This window comes from Saccopteryx leptura, chromosome 6 (assembly GCF_036850995.1).
Source record: "Saccopteryx leptura isolate mSacLep1 chromosome 6, mSacLep1_pri_phased_curated, whole genome shotgun sequence".
Lineage (NCBI taxonomy): Eukaryota > Metazoa > Chordata > Mammalia > Chiroptera > Emballonuridae > Saccopteryx > Saccopteryx leptura.
This window is the reverse complement of record NC_089508.1, coordinates 195549166-195564997: the sequence shown is the minus strand read 5'-3', so window position 1 is coordinate 195564997 and position 15832 is coordinate 195549166. Positions and strand designations below refer to the sequence as shown.

Below are 15832 nucleotides of genomic sequence, written 5' to 3'. Positions count from 1 at the left end.
TCTGCACCAAATTAAAGGAAAACCCTCCCAGTTTCTGTAGGATGATGTGGCAGCATGTGCGCATGCGCAGATGATGATGTAACACCGTGTATACAGCGGAGCAGCCCACGGCCATGCCAGTCGAGATGTGGACGGTACAGAGGAAAGTTCAGTGTGTTCTGTGGCTCACTAAATTCGAATCCGTGACCAAAGTGCAACGTGAATATCGGCGCGTTTATAACGAAGCGCCACCACATAGGAATAACATGACTCGGTGGGATAAGCAGTTGAAGGAAACCGGCAGTTTGGTGGAGAAACCCCATTCTGGTAGGCCATCAGTCAGTGATGAGTCTGTAGAGGCTATACGGGATAGCTACCTAGGGAGCTCTAAAAAAAATCTATGCGTGAGCCCACATCAAACTGCACTGAACAAGTATGAAACTGGGAGAGTTTTCCTTTTATTTGGTACAGATTTCACGTTTCTATCGTCTTTTGTTGCTTTCCTGTGACCGGTCAAAAGTGCACCATGACTTTACGAACACACTGTATTTTGCATCTCTGCTAACATGAGTGAGGCTTCAACATGCCTTTATATCAAAGGGTCATCCTTAGATACTTTAGTGTCTCAGCTCATGCCCTTCACCCGTCTTTCTATTGATGTCTGATCTTTTTCCCTTGGGGTTTAAGCTCTTTATACATCAGAGACATCAACCTTTATCTGTGGTGTATGTTGCAACACTTTCTCCAAGCTTGTCCTTTGATGTTGCTTATGATGCTTCTTTGCTGCAAAACCATTCTCCATCCCCAGTTATAGAAACTCAACCCGTGTTTTCTTCTAGTACTTACTGGGTTTTCACTTTTTTAAAATTTGATTTGGGAGAGAGACAGAAACATCAATCTGTGTCTGTATGTGCCCTGACCGGGGATCGAACCTGCAACTCTGGCGTTATCAGGACAACGCTCCAACCAACTGAGCTATCTGACCAGAGCACTGGGTTTCATTTCTTACATTCAGGTTTCTGATATGAGTCCTTTTCTGTGTGTGAGCTAAGGCAGTGTTTCTCAATTGCCAGCCCCAGACGGGTGTCAATCTGCCATAGAACCTGCACACCAGTTCACGAAAGAATTAACCACCCTGACGTATGAAGACGGAAACTCGATGATCTCAGGTCTAGATCCAATCTTACCGTTTTTTAAATGGCTACCAGATGAAGCAACACCAGTCTCTCTTGGACCACTGCTGATATGCCTTTCGTCATGTACTAAGTTCCCAAGCACCTGGTCTGTTTCTGAATTTTCCATCCCCTTCGGGCCCCTCTGCCCCTGTGCAGCACAACACTGCTGTAACGACAGAGGTCCCGTGGTATGCTGGCACATCAGGTAGGGCCAGCTCTCCGCAGCCCTTTCTTCGTGTTCCCTCTGCTATTATTTCATGCTTAGTTTTCCAGATGAACTCGAGTAACAGCTTGTCCAGTTTCAGAAGAAAAGCTTGTTGGTATTTCTATTAGAATCCTCTCCAATTTAAAATTACCTTAAACAAAATGTTCATGTTTATGATACTGGATCTTTTCTAAGTACAAGCTGTCTTTTCATGCACTTGTGTCTACTTTTTTTTTTTTTTTTTGCACTTGTGTCTACTTTTATAATATCTTTATTATTTTTAATGTATTGGTTTTAGAGAGGAAGGGAGAGAAAGACAGAAACATCGATCTGTTTCTGTATGTGCCCTGACCTGGATTGAACCCACAACCTTTGTGTATCAGGATGATGCTCTAACCAGCTGAGCTACCCCGCCAGGGCTTTTGTGTCTTTCATGAGTGTGTTTAAGTTTTGCCTGAGGCATACAGGGGTGGGAAAAAAGTAGGTTAATAATAATAATACAAGAATAAACTGTTTCATGTACTCCCAACTGTAAACCTACGTTTGCCCACCTCTGTATATCTGGTTTATTCCTGAATATTTTATCTTTATTGCCATTGTAAATGGGAATTTTCTCTTCCATTATATCTTCTGATCATCGTGTATGGGAATGAAGGCTGTTGATGCCTGTGTACTAGTTTTATATCATCACCTTATGAAAAATTTTTTTTTCAAATTTCCATTGGTGAGAGAGAGAGGGGCACATCAACTTGTTGTTCCACTCAGTTGTTCCATTTAGTTGTGCCCTGACTGGGAACTGAACCCATGACCTTGGTGTGCGGGGTGGTGCTTTACCCACGGAACCAGACCCGGCCAGGGCCTACCTTATGACATTCTTGTGTGGTTTGAGGAGGTGAGCACATTCCATGATCGTAAGGAACTCGCTCTCACCTCCTACTTTACTGAACATTGTGACACTGATACCTGAGATACTGCACAAGGTGACCCCGAACAGCAAGGCGTTAGGGGATCCTGCTCAGTCCTAACACTGCAATCAACTTGACTCCCCAGAACTTAGCTACTGATAACTTATGGTGACTGGAAGCCTTAGCAATAACATACGCAGCTGGTTAACACATACTTTGTACATTACACCAAATTCTTACAATAAACTAAGCTAGAGAAAACATTATGAAGAAAACCACAAGGAAAATACATTTATAGTATTTACGGAGAAAAACCTGCGTATGTAGCCGAGTTGTTCAGGAGCCACTGCCCTCCTGGTTTCCGTCCTCGGCGTTAACTTTCCGTAGAGCTCAGCCTCGGGCCCGGGACTAGCTCTCCTTGTCTGCCCGTCTCTCTCCCTCTCCTGTGATTTCATCTGTTGTCACGGCTTTCCATCCAACTACATGCTCATGACTGCATGTTCCATTTCTGGTTGAGACGGCTGCCACTGGGCGCTGGGCCTGCACGTGCCCCTGCCTGCCTGGCTTCCCTACGCGGCAGCCTCATCGACGTCTCAACTCAACGTGCTCACGTCCAGCTCCCGGGGCTCCCTCCAGACCTGCTCCTCTCCTCCTCACGCCCCACCCCGCCCTCCCCATCCTCACAGGCAGCACCAAGGAAAGCCAGGTGTCCTCCGCCGTCCTCTGTCCCTCATCCCGCGCATGTTATTCATCCGACAGCAGACGGTGCAGTGGACGCACCACTCCCCTCCTGCCGCCTGGCTGAGGGGAGGTCTCTCACGGGGTCACCTGGACAGCCTGTAACTGACCCCACTTCCACCCGCCCTTCTAATCCACTCTGCACCTCACGCAACAGCCAGAAGTCACCGATGGGATCACTATAACATTTGTTTTCAGGGCCCAGTGTTTGTTATTCTAACGTCCTTCCAGGTTTCTGCAAGCACCCTGGGGCCTCACAGGTACTCTCATACTTGCCCAGTGGAAGCCTGACACCTGTCTTCATTCCTGCAAACCATAAAGAGGCAGCTATAGGAACAATTTATGTTCAAAACAGGAGATTAGCCTGACCAGGCGGTGGCGCAGCGGATAGAGCGCCGGGCTGGGATGCAGAGGACCCAGGTTCGAGACCCCGAGGTCGCCAGCTTGAGCTCATCTGGTTTGAGCAAAATCCCACTAGCTTGAGCCCAAGGTCGCTGGCTCCAGCAAGGGGCTACTCGGTCTGCTGAAGGACCGCAGTCAAGGCACATATGAGAAAGCAATCAATGAACAACTAAGGTGTTGCAATGCGCAATGAAAAACTGATGATTGATGCTTCTCATCTCTCTCCGTTCCCATCTGTCTGTCCCTGTCTGTCCCTCTCTCTGACTCACTCTCTGTCTCTGTAAAAAATAAATAAATACATAAAAAATAAAAAATAAAAAAAAAGGAGATTATAGTTTTTTTGGGTTTTTTGTTTTTGGGGTTTTTTTTGCTGTATTTTCTGTTTTCATAAAATTGTTCTTTGGTTTCTGGTGGTGCAGCAAGGAGCACGGCTGAGCTGAACACTGGGGTAAGCTTGGGATTCCGGCGACGTCAGAGACCCACACCCCAGAGTCCCGCACAAGGAAGCAGACAGCATCAGGGGCTCAGAGGGCGTTCGCAGGGAGAGGGACAAGTGGGGAAAGCGGTTCTCCTCTTTGCTGTAAGTTGGAGAAGCAGCCGCATTCAATTTGAAGGCCAGGTCTGGGGAGCCGGGTGTGTCTGGCAGGAGCTGGGCTCGACCCCCAGTGGTTCCGAGTCTTACTGAACGGTGATATGGCAGGATTTTAGCAGCGCTCTTCAAAACGTCCTAATGTAGGGAGGGAGACACCAAAAGCTGATCCACTCAACAAAAGAATTTGTTAAAAAGCAGCAAACAACCTCTTCACACACACTTCCTACCACAGCCTAAACCTCTCCTCTCTGCTCCTTCTCCAAGATCTCTTCACTACGTCCTCTATCGTTCAGCAAAATTATGCAGAGTGACATCCGACCACCAGAAAAGTCAGACGCGCTTCCCTCCCACGTTTCCCAAAACACACCGTCCTTCAGACACGTCAACAGGAACAACTGTCAAAGGTCCTGATCCTCCCGCTGAAAACTTGTAAAACAGTATTTCAGCCACTGACTGACCTATTTCAGGAACTCATTTCAAGTTTGGTCTTAGGCTTACTGCAAAGAATACATTTGGAAGGTGAATCAGAAGTACATTTTTAAAAACCCCCAAGCCCTTTAACAGGAACAGCCTCCCACTGGGACTCAGGACGGATGGGCCGGCTGCACCCCTTTCTGATTCTGCACCCCGGTTCTCCCCCGAAGCCGAGTCTAGTCGCCCTTCCCCACTCACAGGAAGGCCTTCTGGTGACATCTTGTGAACACGTCTGGTACTGCAGCCCACACACCCGCAGGGCCAGCAGCACCCAGTCTTTCCGGGCCGTGGTCCAGATGCTGACACCGGGATGGGCCGTCTGGTTGTGGGCCGTGCATCGCTCAGGCCCAGCTCAGAAAAGGCAGCCTTGGCGGAAGAGGCGCCGCTCCCTGGGGCGCTGACGCCCCAGCAGCGAGAGAAAACCCACAGTTTATACACAGGCCCTCACTCCCCGCGTGGGTCAGACCCAAAATTCCCTCTCAGAGGTGCTACCCACGGAGGCTGATCTCACACTCCCCGTCCAGTGGGGAGCAGTGATTCACCGGTGGGGCAGTGACGTGGGTAGAGTGCACCGAGTCCCCAGCCCCCTCGCTCAACCTGAGACGTGCCCCCAGAGGGGAAGCTTGATGGCCCAGGACAGAGCAAAGGACACAGCGGGTGCCTCCGATGGTGTAGGTTGGCTAGAGCCCATTCATGCCCCATCACGCCTCTGGCTGCTACTTGTACCTAGAGCCACCCCAGCCAACGGACGCCACTGCTGCTCGAGTTCACTCAGCCAACAGCAGACCTAACTTAATCCCGGATTTTGCAACTCCGGAGCTCCCTGCACCACCGAGTGCTCCTTGGACGCGCCATTGAAGCTCCCCAGCAGCCCTGGGCAGGCGAAGAGGGAGCAGGAGACTTACGGTATTGCTAAGTCTTTTCTCAAAAATGCACGCCAACTTCTGACACGAAGAATTCTCCAGACTTCCTGCTAACATTAGCACCTTCTATGAAAACTTACAACACACTGTGGCTTCCCCAGCTCTTGGCACACGGCTACACGCAACCCCATGCCCCGTTGAAAGCCACCCGGCAGCTTGGATGTGAGGGCGATCTGGCTGCGACATTTGTCACCCGATTGATATCCAGGGTTGAAAGCCACCCGGCAGCACTGGATGCTAGAGTGGACGCTCATGGCAGAGGCCGAGAGGGCAGGCAGACCAGCACACTTTGGTATGTGGCAGTGACAAGAGCTTGTGGATGCAGACACTGAGCGGTGACTTGGTGCTGCAGGGACAGGGGCAGTGGCCTCTGCATCCCTGAACTTTCACAGCCCCCTGAGCTACCTGCAGCTGCACAATGCTCCAGGGAGACACAGGTGCTCGGAGCGCCACAGAAAGCTCAGTGCAACACTCACACGTCCCAGTCCCACCCGGAGACAGAACCACGAGCACTCAGAAGCTGGTAATTCTTTCTGCTAAAATGTGGCTGCTTTTAATCCTTCAGTTTTGTTTTTTTTTTGTATTTTTCTGAAGCTGAAAACGGGGAGAGACAGTCAGACAGACTCCCGCATGCGCCCGACCGGGATCCACCCGGCACGCCCACCAGGGCGACGCTCTGCCCACCAGGAGGCGACGCTCTGTTGCGACCAGAGCCTCTCTAGCGCCTGGGGCAGAGGCCAAGGAGCCATCCCCAGCGCCCGGGCCATCTTTGCTCCAATGGAGCCTTGGCTGCAGGAGGGGAAGAGAGAGACAGAGAGGAAGGGGGGGGGGGTGGAGAAACAAATGGGCGCTTCTCCTATGTGCCCTGGCCGGGAATTGAACCCGGGTCCCCCGCACACCAGGCCGACGCTCTACCGCTGAGCCAACCGGCCAGGGCCTAATCCTTCAGTTTTGAGGATCAAGAACAGCACCATGACTCTGGCCAGGTAGCTCAGTTGGTCAGTCGTCCCAATACGTTAAGGTTGTAGGTTCAATCCACAGTTAGGGCACTTACAAGTCTACCAATGGATGTACAAATAAGTGGAACAACAAATCAGTTTCTCTCTAAAGTTAAAAAGAAAAAAACAACAGCACTAACAGAAATAGAATGCAAGGCACCTATATTTAAAATTTCTAGTTAGTAGCCAGTTAAAAAAACAATGAAAACCAGTTTAAAAAAAGTTAATATTTTATTTAACTCATCATATCCAAAATATTATTATTTCAACATATAACTTACACGGGGAGGCATTTTACCTTTTAAGATTTTTGGTATTGCCTTCAAAGCCATGTGTTACTCAAGTTGGCTACATCTCAGTTTGGACACTAATCTGTATTTAGATCGCACACCCAAGTTCCTAACACACCTAAAAAGCTTCCTTGGAACAGAATCAAGTGAATGGCCTTAACCTTGAATAAAACAAGCCCCGAGCTCAGTGCTACGGCGGACAGCACCTTCGCGGGCTGTGCCACACTTGGCCCTGACCACAGCAGAACCAGTGCAGAAGTGGCTGGTCCTGGGGTGGCCCCAAGACCTGCTGGAAGGGCAGGCTCTCAGGGTCCCCCGTGACCCGGAACCACACTCTAGGGGCAGGCCGCACTGTTCCGACAGGGCCTCCAGTCAGTTCCGATGCATTCCAGAGCTGGAGAACACTGGTCCAGAACAAACCTCACCAAATAAAAGCACAGTTTTGACCACCTATTTGTAGAATGGAAACTGAATACAAGCCCCGACCTCCTTCAATTTTGAGGCTATGAAACCAGGAGAGAGAAACTGTTTGGACCTGTGAACCCAGGAACAAGGGGAGCTGGAGTGCACAGCGGGGGGGACCAGCGGGTTAACATCGGAGCCGACTCGGACGTAAGTCATTTATTCCCCCTTGCTTCCTATCTCCCGAGGTCCCAGAAAACAAGGGCTCTCTCGTCATGTACTGTGGTTGCCGGTTTAAGTCGAACGCTCGGGGTCCGTGCAGTCCGAGGACTGTTCTCTCAGGAGAACGGGAGCAGAGGGCAAGTGCCTCTGGACAAGGACCCTCAACAAGGTGGGCGGGAGTCCTTTCCCCTTGCCCGAGCCTATGGTGACAGCAGGACGGAAGCCTCCGGATGAAGCCAGTGCCTGACCCGCGGTCTGTAGTTGAAGTGGTGAGGCTGCGGCAGACGGGGGCCGGCGGACGGAGCCCAGGGTGGAGCGCCCGGCCCCGCCCCACTCAGCCCGTGCTCTTCAAGCCACTGAACCTTATTTGCAGGGAGGGAAGGATGTGAGAGCAGCTCAACCCACCTTAGAATAGTAATGCCCTTCTTTTTGTATTTTATTTTTCAGTTGAACTTATTGGGGTGGCATTCACGCCCTTCTGCTTGTGTATTTTGCAGAGATATTTCACTGGGAAAGTTCAGAAGTTTCAGACCTCTGCTGTGGGAAGTACGGAAGTGCTGGAGCATCTGAGTTGCCCACAGGGTAACAGGACACACAAAGGAAGCTGTCACGCGGCTTGAACAGACACAGGCCTCTCATCTCTTTACTCTCGACCTGAAAGAGAAGAAAAGGAGACCTCACTTCTTAGAATTGTCCCGATTAACTAGAAGTGGTGGACCACATAAAAGCGGACCCCACACGGCACTACAATGTCATGGCTTGATGGCGCCTGAGCTGGAGTAAGCTGCACCTGAATCTGGGGTTTGAGAGTTCAAGTCCTGCATGCTCCCTGTGCCTGAGCCATGTACCAAGGGAGCATGTGACTTCCACGGTCAGCTTTTTTTTTTTTTTTAATTTTAATTTATTCATTTTTTAGAGGAGAGAGAGAGAGACAGAGAGAGAGAGAAGGGGGGAGGAGCTGGAAGCATCAACTCCCACATGTGCCTTGACCAGGCAAGCCCAGGGTTTCGAACCGGCGACCTCAGCATTTCCAGGTCGATGCTTTATCAACTGCGCCACCACAGGTCAGGCCCCACGGTCAGCTCTTTACTGCACAACGGCCCTTTAACATTCACTGCTGGGACAAAGGACTGCCACCCCCGAGCAAAGCAAGGAGACCCCTTCCTGCCATCTGGACTATACCTGAGTCGCCGCGCCAGCCAGGAAGACATTGTGTCCAAAGCGCTGGACGGTTTGGATTCAGAGGCTCTCGCAGCTGAAGACCTGCACAGAAAGGTTAGATCCAGTCAGCCAACTCCTTCACAGCGTCCCCCGAGAGCCTGAGGCAGCAGGAAGCCATTAACCCTGAGCCTGGCTCCATATCGACCAGAGAAACAAATATAACTAAAGAGAAACTCACTTCTATTTTTATTGGACAGCAAGTTTAGGCAAATGTTTCCACTGACCTGAGAAAGTTATTTCTGGTTAACGACACTAGTGAATGGGTTCAATTGTGTCCCCAAAATGGTTGAAGTGCTAACTCCCAGAGCCTGAGATCAGGACCTCAGTTGGAAGCAGAATCAGTGTAGATGGAATCAGTTAAGATGAGTTCATAGGGGAGTAGGGAGGTCCCTAATTCAGTAAAAAGGGGACCTGTGGACACAGGGGAACGTTATGTGAACATGAAGACTGAGGTCAAGTGACTCGTCTACAAGGAACGCCAACTGACAGCACCCCCAACAGCGTGAGGGGACAGGCCAGGGACAGACTCTCCTGCAGGACCACCAGGGAACCCGGCCTGAGACACCGTCCTCTCAACTTCAGCCTCCAGACCCGAGACCAGGAGCTCCTACTGTGCAAGCCACCGGGCAGTGGTTCTGTGTTACTGTGTTAGGGCGCCCCAGCAAACAACACAGCTGGAATCCGACTTTAATTCACAATCCAACTTTAATGGAGATGATAGTCATGCAAAGGCCTACAGACACCCGAGTCACCACTGACGGAGAGCAATGCTCGGGCTGCCTCCGCCCTATACCCCCTACACCGGGCGGAGCCAGGGAGGCGCCAGGCCAGCGTGTGTGGTGGAGGGCTCCTCTCACCCGGCCACTCCGGCAGGGCTGGTCCCGCGCCTGCAGCGGTGGTCCAGAGGGTGTCTGTGCCGAATGCAGAAGTTGTCACGGCACTGGTCACAAGCCACCGGCAGCATTTCTCTCTTCTTGCAGCCCTCTTTCGAGCACCGGTACGTGAAAATCTGAGGAAGCCAAAGTTACTTTAGCACTTCAAACAGCTTCCACGGGCAATTATTTAACAAGCCCCCTGGTAAGACCCTTAACACTGAGCTAGAATCAGTTCTTAGCGACATGGAATGAAGAGGTCAAGGTTTCACTCAAACATTTTACTGTAAAACAAGACTAAGGAGACAAGTTTTAACAACTCATAAATACAACAGCAGCTATTTGTAGCTAGGGACTCATGCAGAGTGATCAGAGGTGTTTTCAGGAAAATAAAACCACCCAGGGGAATGGGAACAAGGGACAGGGGAGGAAAAGAGGGCAAGCATGTGACATCACGCTTACGCCCACAGAGGGCCACAGCTCCAGGGGCTCTAGACAGTGGAGGTGTCGTCACTAGGACAGGGGAGCTGGAGTATCTCTCCATAGCCCCTACACTCATTAGTTATTGGGGGGTTCTTTGGGGGGGCAGTATAAATTCTCAGGCATTTCCGAGTCTGTTAACCATGTCAGTGAAGGAGACGGTGTCCAGCAGCCTGGAGACAGCCCTCCAGCAAGGACAGGCAGGTGGGGCTGCCTCGAGTGACCTGAGCATGTGCAAACAAACAGCACAGGGACACTGGGTGCCGGGAGACACCGACGTCCACTGCGGGCAGCAGGAGCACAGTGCGCCAGGTAAACACGGGGGCACACCCACGTGAGGCGGTGGGCAAGGAGGGCAGAATGAGGGGACCGTGTCAGTTCAGAGGCAGGCATGGCGGGTGGGGCGTGGCTGCAGTCTTGGAAGAGGCAGGGCGGGCAGAGCAGGCGTGTGGACAGCAAGGGCAGGGTGGAGAAATGGGGGCGAAGGAGGGGCTGGAGAAAGCGACCCCCAAAGGCTTTACGAGGTGCTGAGGCCTATAGATACTTTTCTCCTGTTTGGAGTTGAAAACAGACAGCAAAACTTAACCAACTTTACATCTATTTACTGTTTGCAACTGTTATGTATTTAATGTAACATATTAAGGAATTCAGAACAGGGGTGTCCTCCCAGACAGCCAATCAAGCAGAAGCAGAGAATCAAGAGCCTGGAAACCCAGCTCATTTTATCTTCTTTCCTCTCTCCCAGGAATAAAGTGGGGGAAGTGCCTCCACCAAAATTCTCAGCTCACACTGTGGTCATCAGTAATGCCCAAACGAAAGGGTGGACAAGCCAACCTCGACATCAGAGCAGATGCCCCAATGAACCACCCTGGCTGTGGGTCAAAGGACTGCCCCATTCTGCAGGCACAGGTGCGCACCTCTGACAAAACACCAAGCTGCCAAGCAAGACACTGACCGTCTCAGTTTCGTTTCCTCCTACACTGGCCTAGGAGGGGCTGAGGGGAGAAGTGTGTATCGACAGAACGGTCCTCAAAAACCACATCAACTCTACATTGTGGGAGAAAAAGTGTGAAATTCCTGCAAAGAAGGCAAATCCTAACATCGACCCAAATACTGAGAGAATACGTTTATATGACTGTAAAAATCCATGCCACTGACAACACTAATACATCATGAGGGCTTTAGTTTTTTTGTTTTTTACAGAGACAAAGAAGAGAGTCAGAGAGAAGGGTAGATAGGGACAGACAGACAGGAACGGAGAGAGATGAGAACTATCAATCATCAGTTTTTCTTTGCGACACCTTAGTTGTTCATTGATTGCTCTCTCATATGTGCCTTGACCGAGTAACCCCTTGCTCGAGCCAGCAACCTTGGGTCCAAGCTGGTGAGCTTTTGCTCAAACCAGATGAGCCTGCACTCAAGCTGGCGACCTCAGGGTCTCGAACCTGGGTCTTCTGCATCCCAGTCCGACGCTCTATCCACTGCGCCATCACCTGGTCAGGCTTTAGTTTGTACACAAACTCCATTAGAACTAATTTTCAGTTAGACAATTGCCCCTTTTTCCTAAGGAGAACCAACATTCAGAGCTGACACAGAACTTGTCCTTACCTTCTCTTTCTTCCCAGGAGAGTATTTACAGTCTCTGTCAATGTGCTCACTGACCACCACATCTGGTATCTCTCCCCTTTTCACTGGGATTGGGGTGTTACAAAGCGGGCATACTGGAACCTGAACATCCTGGAAATAACAAATGTGAGGGGACAGTCCAGATTCAGACACTCACACAAGAAAACGTACAATGGCTCATATAAGCAGAGTATCAATACTGTCATCTGACTGCTCGTGAAAAGGTGCTGTTAGTTTCATGGGTTAATAGTAAGGCACCCTAGAACTTAATAAAGTTGCCTTAAGTGGAATCTAATGGAATTTAAACATAACGGACTATTTACCACCTGCAGAAATGACCCTAAGTCAGTCAGTAAAAGTAGTCAAGGAAGGAAGCTGCAGAAGTCAATCCAATGGTCTCAGGACAGAGGGCTATTTGTCCAGCCCTGTCTAGGTGAGAGGTGAACCTACCCACACCCCTCTGGAGTGGAGATGACAGAAGAAAACACTACTCAGGTCCTCTAGCTCTCTTCAACTGCCCACAGCCACTCGGATCCTTTTACTTCCACACACAGGGAGCACACAGCTGGGCTGAGCTCGCAGGCACACTAGCATCATCTATCATCATCCAAGCCCAAGACTGGAGGTGGGGGCCTCTGGAGGGGACAACGCAGCACCCAGCAGCTGAATGCCCAGCACAGTCAAGACAATGTCTGAGCCAGGGAAGGAGCTGAGGAAACTTAGCTCAATGAGAACACTGAGGTGACAACGGACATCCAGACAGGTGACAGGTAATCACAGAATCATGGGGGCCTATTGTCTGGGGCGGTGGCAAGTCCCCCAGGAGTGCTACTTCAGTGAGAAAGTCTGCCAAACTAAGAGATAAGCTATTACTAACTGAGCTCTAGACGAACTGTACCTATCTTGGGTCATGGGAGGCCAACAAATAAACCAGTTAGCTGGCCTAGTCATCAGTGCCTGGTGAGCATGAGTCATGTGTGAGTCACACTCCCCCACACCCATGACCTGGAACACGCTGGAGGGTCAGACCCCGGCCAGCACTGGTCAAAGCCTGTGATGATGCCCAGTCCTTCACACTGCTAACAGCCATGCTGACAGAGAGCTAACCGAATCAATCTCAGCACCACCCTGAAAAAACAGTGGGCACAGGCTGGGAGCCACCTGCAAAGTCCATCACAACTTACGAAAACTGGTTTTCTTAAAAGTCATCTTTCAGTTTCCATTATGTACTATTCAAATGATTTAACTATGTCACCAGAGTGCAGTTACCCAAATAGGTAACCATTCTAACACCTTCCCGACTAGATTTCATGTCAAGTATGAAACCATTTCTTGCACCCCACGAAGACACAGCTTTGTTCCGCCTCGACTCAAAGGAACTAAGTAACATGCAAAGTAAGCTTTGACTGTTTGGACACAACCACATTGACTCCGTGAGTCCCTGAAGGTACCATCTGCTTTACCTATCAAGGGCTGTGCGGCCAGAACTCCTGCAATGGTGGAAACGCTCCCTATCTGCATGTCCTATACGATCTAGTGTCACCGCTGCCTGCGGTTACTGAACCCCTGGAATGTGGCCAGCGTGACTGAGAAACTGATGTGAAGTTTTGTTCAATGTGAACTCAGTGATTAGCATCACCAGGCTAGTGTCTATTTTGGTCGGCATAGCCTTGGAGGGTGAGAATTAGAATCTTCTGAATGAAGTCTGGTTAATTACCTTCTTGAACGCAAAGGGACATTTATGTGCGGCATAGGTAAAATGATCTTTACAGAAGTCCTGTTCACACACATCACATTTTAATGGAAGAAAATCTAAAAAAAAAAAAAAAAGTGTTTTAAAGACTAGAACAAAGGAATTATACATCATGTTTAAACAGGTATTTACCTTCACTGACTCCTTTATGACTATCAAATACATCCTTGAGGCATCACACGTGAGAAAAAAATCAGGGGTAGTGAATTTCACAATGCCAGCAACACTGAAGAATGGATAAAGCTATCTTTTCAAAGGAGATAGCAGCATACTTCTATCCACTTGGTTCTGGCAACTAATACAACAGCCAGTCTCCCCCACAAAATAGCCAACAAAATACCCATTTTCTATTAATATTCCTATCAAGTGCTTACCTAGCTGCTTGCAAGTTTTTTCTGAACAATGCTTCCCCAAATCAGGAAACTCCATTATGAGAAAGCGTCCAAAACACAGGTGGCAGGGTGCAGGATCACCTACAAGAATTAGGACACTCAGGAGGAATGCCAAGGGCGGCCTGATTTTGGCCCCCAGGGTTTGTAACTTACAGCTAAAGAAAAAGCAAACATGCAAGCTCTATAGGGAGCATTAGATGTCCCAGTCTTCCCCACCGTGGGCCCTGTGGGGAACTCAAGCCTCACAAATTCTTGTCTTTTAGCAAAGAGAAAAGGGCACAAGTACCAGTTCATTCGGAACCAACCTCATGGAGATGCATTGCTTTTCATTCCTTTCAATTCCTAGTTTATAAAGCTCTCCTCAAATTTCTGGTTCTGATGAAACCAAAGTCTGACTGAAATTCACATGGACCTCCCATACTCAATTCACACAGATGCCAGTAAAAGCTGCAGCCTCGGTCGGTGAACTTTTAACTCACAATTTCTTCTACTGGATACACTTGTTGACATAAACATAACTCTTGTTTCCACGCACTAGCTGACTACACCACCCCGAAGAGATTCAATTCTGTCCCTCGCTGCTCTGGAACAACTCCCTTATTCCCTGAGTTACAATGACATTCTGGGGTTGAAGGCAAGCTGTTAACTCGCCATGGAACACATTCCTGGTGAGGCTACTGAGAAAACCGAGGTCCACAGCGGACTCACCAGGTCCCCTCCGTGATCCCGCACTCCCCCCCCAACCTCTGAAAATACTTGTCCCTACAAAAATTCAAGTCCTGAGCCCTGGCCGGTTGGCTCAGTGGTAGAGCGTCGGCCTGGCGTGTGGAGGTCCCGGGTTCGATTCCCGGCCAGGGCACACAGGAGAAGCGCCCATTTGCTTCTCCACCCCTCCCCCTCTCCTTCCTCTCTGGCTCTCTCTTCCCCTCCCGCAGCCGAGGCTCCACTGAAGCAAAGATGGCTCGGGCGCTGGGGATGGCTCTGTGGCCTCTGCCTCAGGCGCTAGAATGGCTCTGGATGCAACAGAGCGACGCCCCAGATGGGCAGAGCATCGCCCCCTGGTGGGCATGCCGGGTGGATCCTGGTCGGGCGCATGCGGGAGTCTGTCTGCCTGTCTGCCTGTCTCCCCGTTTCTGGCTTCGGAAAAAAGACAAGAAAAAAAAAAAGAATTCAGGTCCCGAGGACTTTCCAGACCCTCCCGTCCGCTCCGTCCACTCACGAGAGCGTCTCCTGTGCTGTAAGCCTGGAACGCTCTGGCCCAGACAGCTTGTTCTGGTCCCCTCGTCTCGGTGCAGCGTCACTCCCCCGAAAAGGCCTTTGCGAGCATCCTCGGCACGCCGCCCCTAAGCCCCCGAGCCTCCACTCTGCAAGGACGCTGTCCTTCCTCCCCGGCACGGTGGGGCAGGCGTGTGGCTGCCTACCCTGACGACCGGGTGTGAGCCCGGCGCCACCTGCTCCTCGACCCCGCTCCTCGCCGCCCTCACCCCCCGGCCCTGCCCCGCACCTGGTTGTCGTCCGAGGCCCGGGCAGCCCAGCACGCGAGCCTAAAGTGGCGCTGACGGCAAGCTGGGTCGCCCTCTGCGCAGTCAGCCGCGGTGGACAAGGCCGAAAGGACGACGAAAACCGGACCCCAGCAGCGATCGAGGTCCGTCTGCGCCCGCGGGAGAAGGTAACATCGCGCCGCCCCGAGGTCCCGTCCATTTATCCGCAGCGGACGCTGCAAAAAGCCGCCTCTACGCCCGTGTTCCCGCGTGCCTCGATGACGACATCTCCGAGCGGGCCAATCCCGACCTGCCGCGGCCCCGGCGTTCCCGGCGCACCCCAAGACGTCATCGATAAGCCAGCCAATCCTGTCCCCCATGCCGCGGCCACGGCCGCGTCGGCCCGCCCACTCCCCGTCCCTCCGCTTCCCTTCTCCAACAATCCAGCAGCTTCTCGGAGCGCAGTCACCGTGAGGCAGCTCTGCGCAGGCGCAGGGAGCCCTCGCGAAGCGCGGGAAAGCTGAGTCAGGGAGAAAGCGGCAGTGTGGCGGGGCGGCCTCGCGGGCGCTGTCCCCGCGCCGCCGGCTCAGCGCGGCCGGCCACGCACTGGGAAAGAAAGCCCGTCTTTCAGAGAGAACACGGAATGCTTTCGGACTTGCAGAGCGTTTGCGACATGCCGACAAGGCCCGTGTCGCGTGTCCC

General features: G+C 51.3%; 1 protein-coding gene across 1 annotated transcript; it reads right to left on the bottom strand.

The window, feature by feature from the left end:
* Positions 1–6599: 6599 nt before the first annotated feature.
* ZFAND2A (zinc finger AN1-type containing 2A) lies at positions 6600–15415 on the bottom strand. Its single transcript, XM_066343168.1, has 7 exons — positions 15154–15415; positions 13632–13730; positions 13222–13316; positions 11487–11615; positions 9384–9535; positions 8488–8568; positions 6600–7959 (listed from the first exon to the last, which is right to left on the bottom strand). The coding sequence occupies exons 2-7, from the start codon at positions 13684–13686 to the stop codon at positions 7941–7943; spliced, it is 531 nt and encodes a 176-aa protein (XP_066199265.1). The 5' UTR covers positions 13687–13730; positions 15154–15415; the 3' UTR covers positions 6600–7940.
* Positions 15416–15832: the final 417 nt, after the last annotated feature.

Coding starts and splice junctions, on each gene's coding strand:
- ZFAND2A (XM_066343168.1), bottom strand. CDS start 13,686: ATGGAGTTTCCTGATTTGGGGAAGCATTGTTCAGAAAAAACTTGCAAG. Junction 13,317..13,631: donor AAAAACTTGCAAGCAGCTAG/GTAAGCACTTGA, acceptor TTTTTTTTTTAG/ATTTTCTTCCATTAAAATGT. Junction 9,536..11,486: donor CTCCTGGGAAGAAAGAGAAG/GTAAGGACAAGT, acceptor TGGCTTCCTCAG/ATTTTCACGTACCGGTGCTC.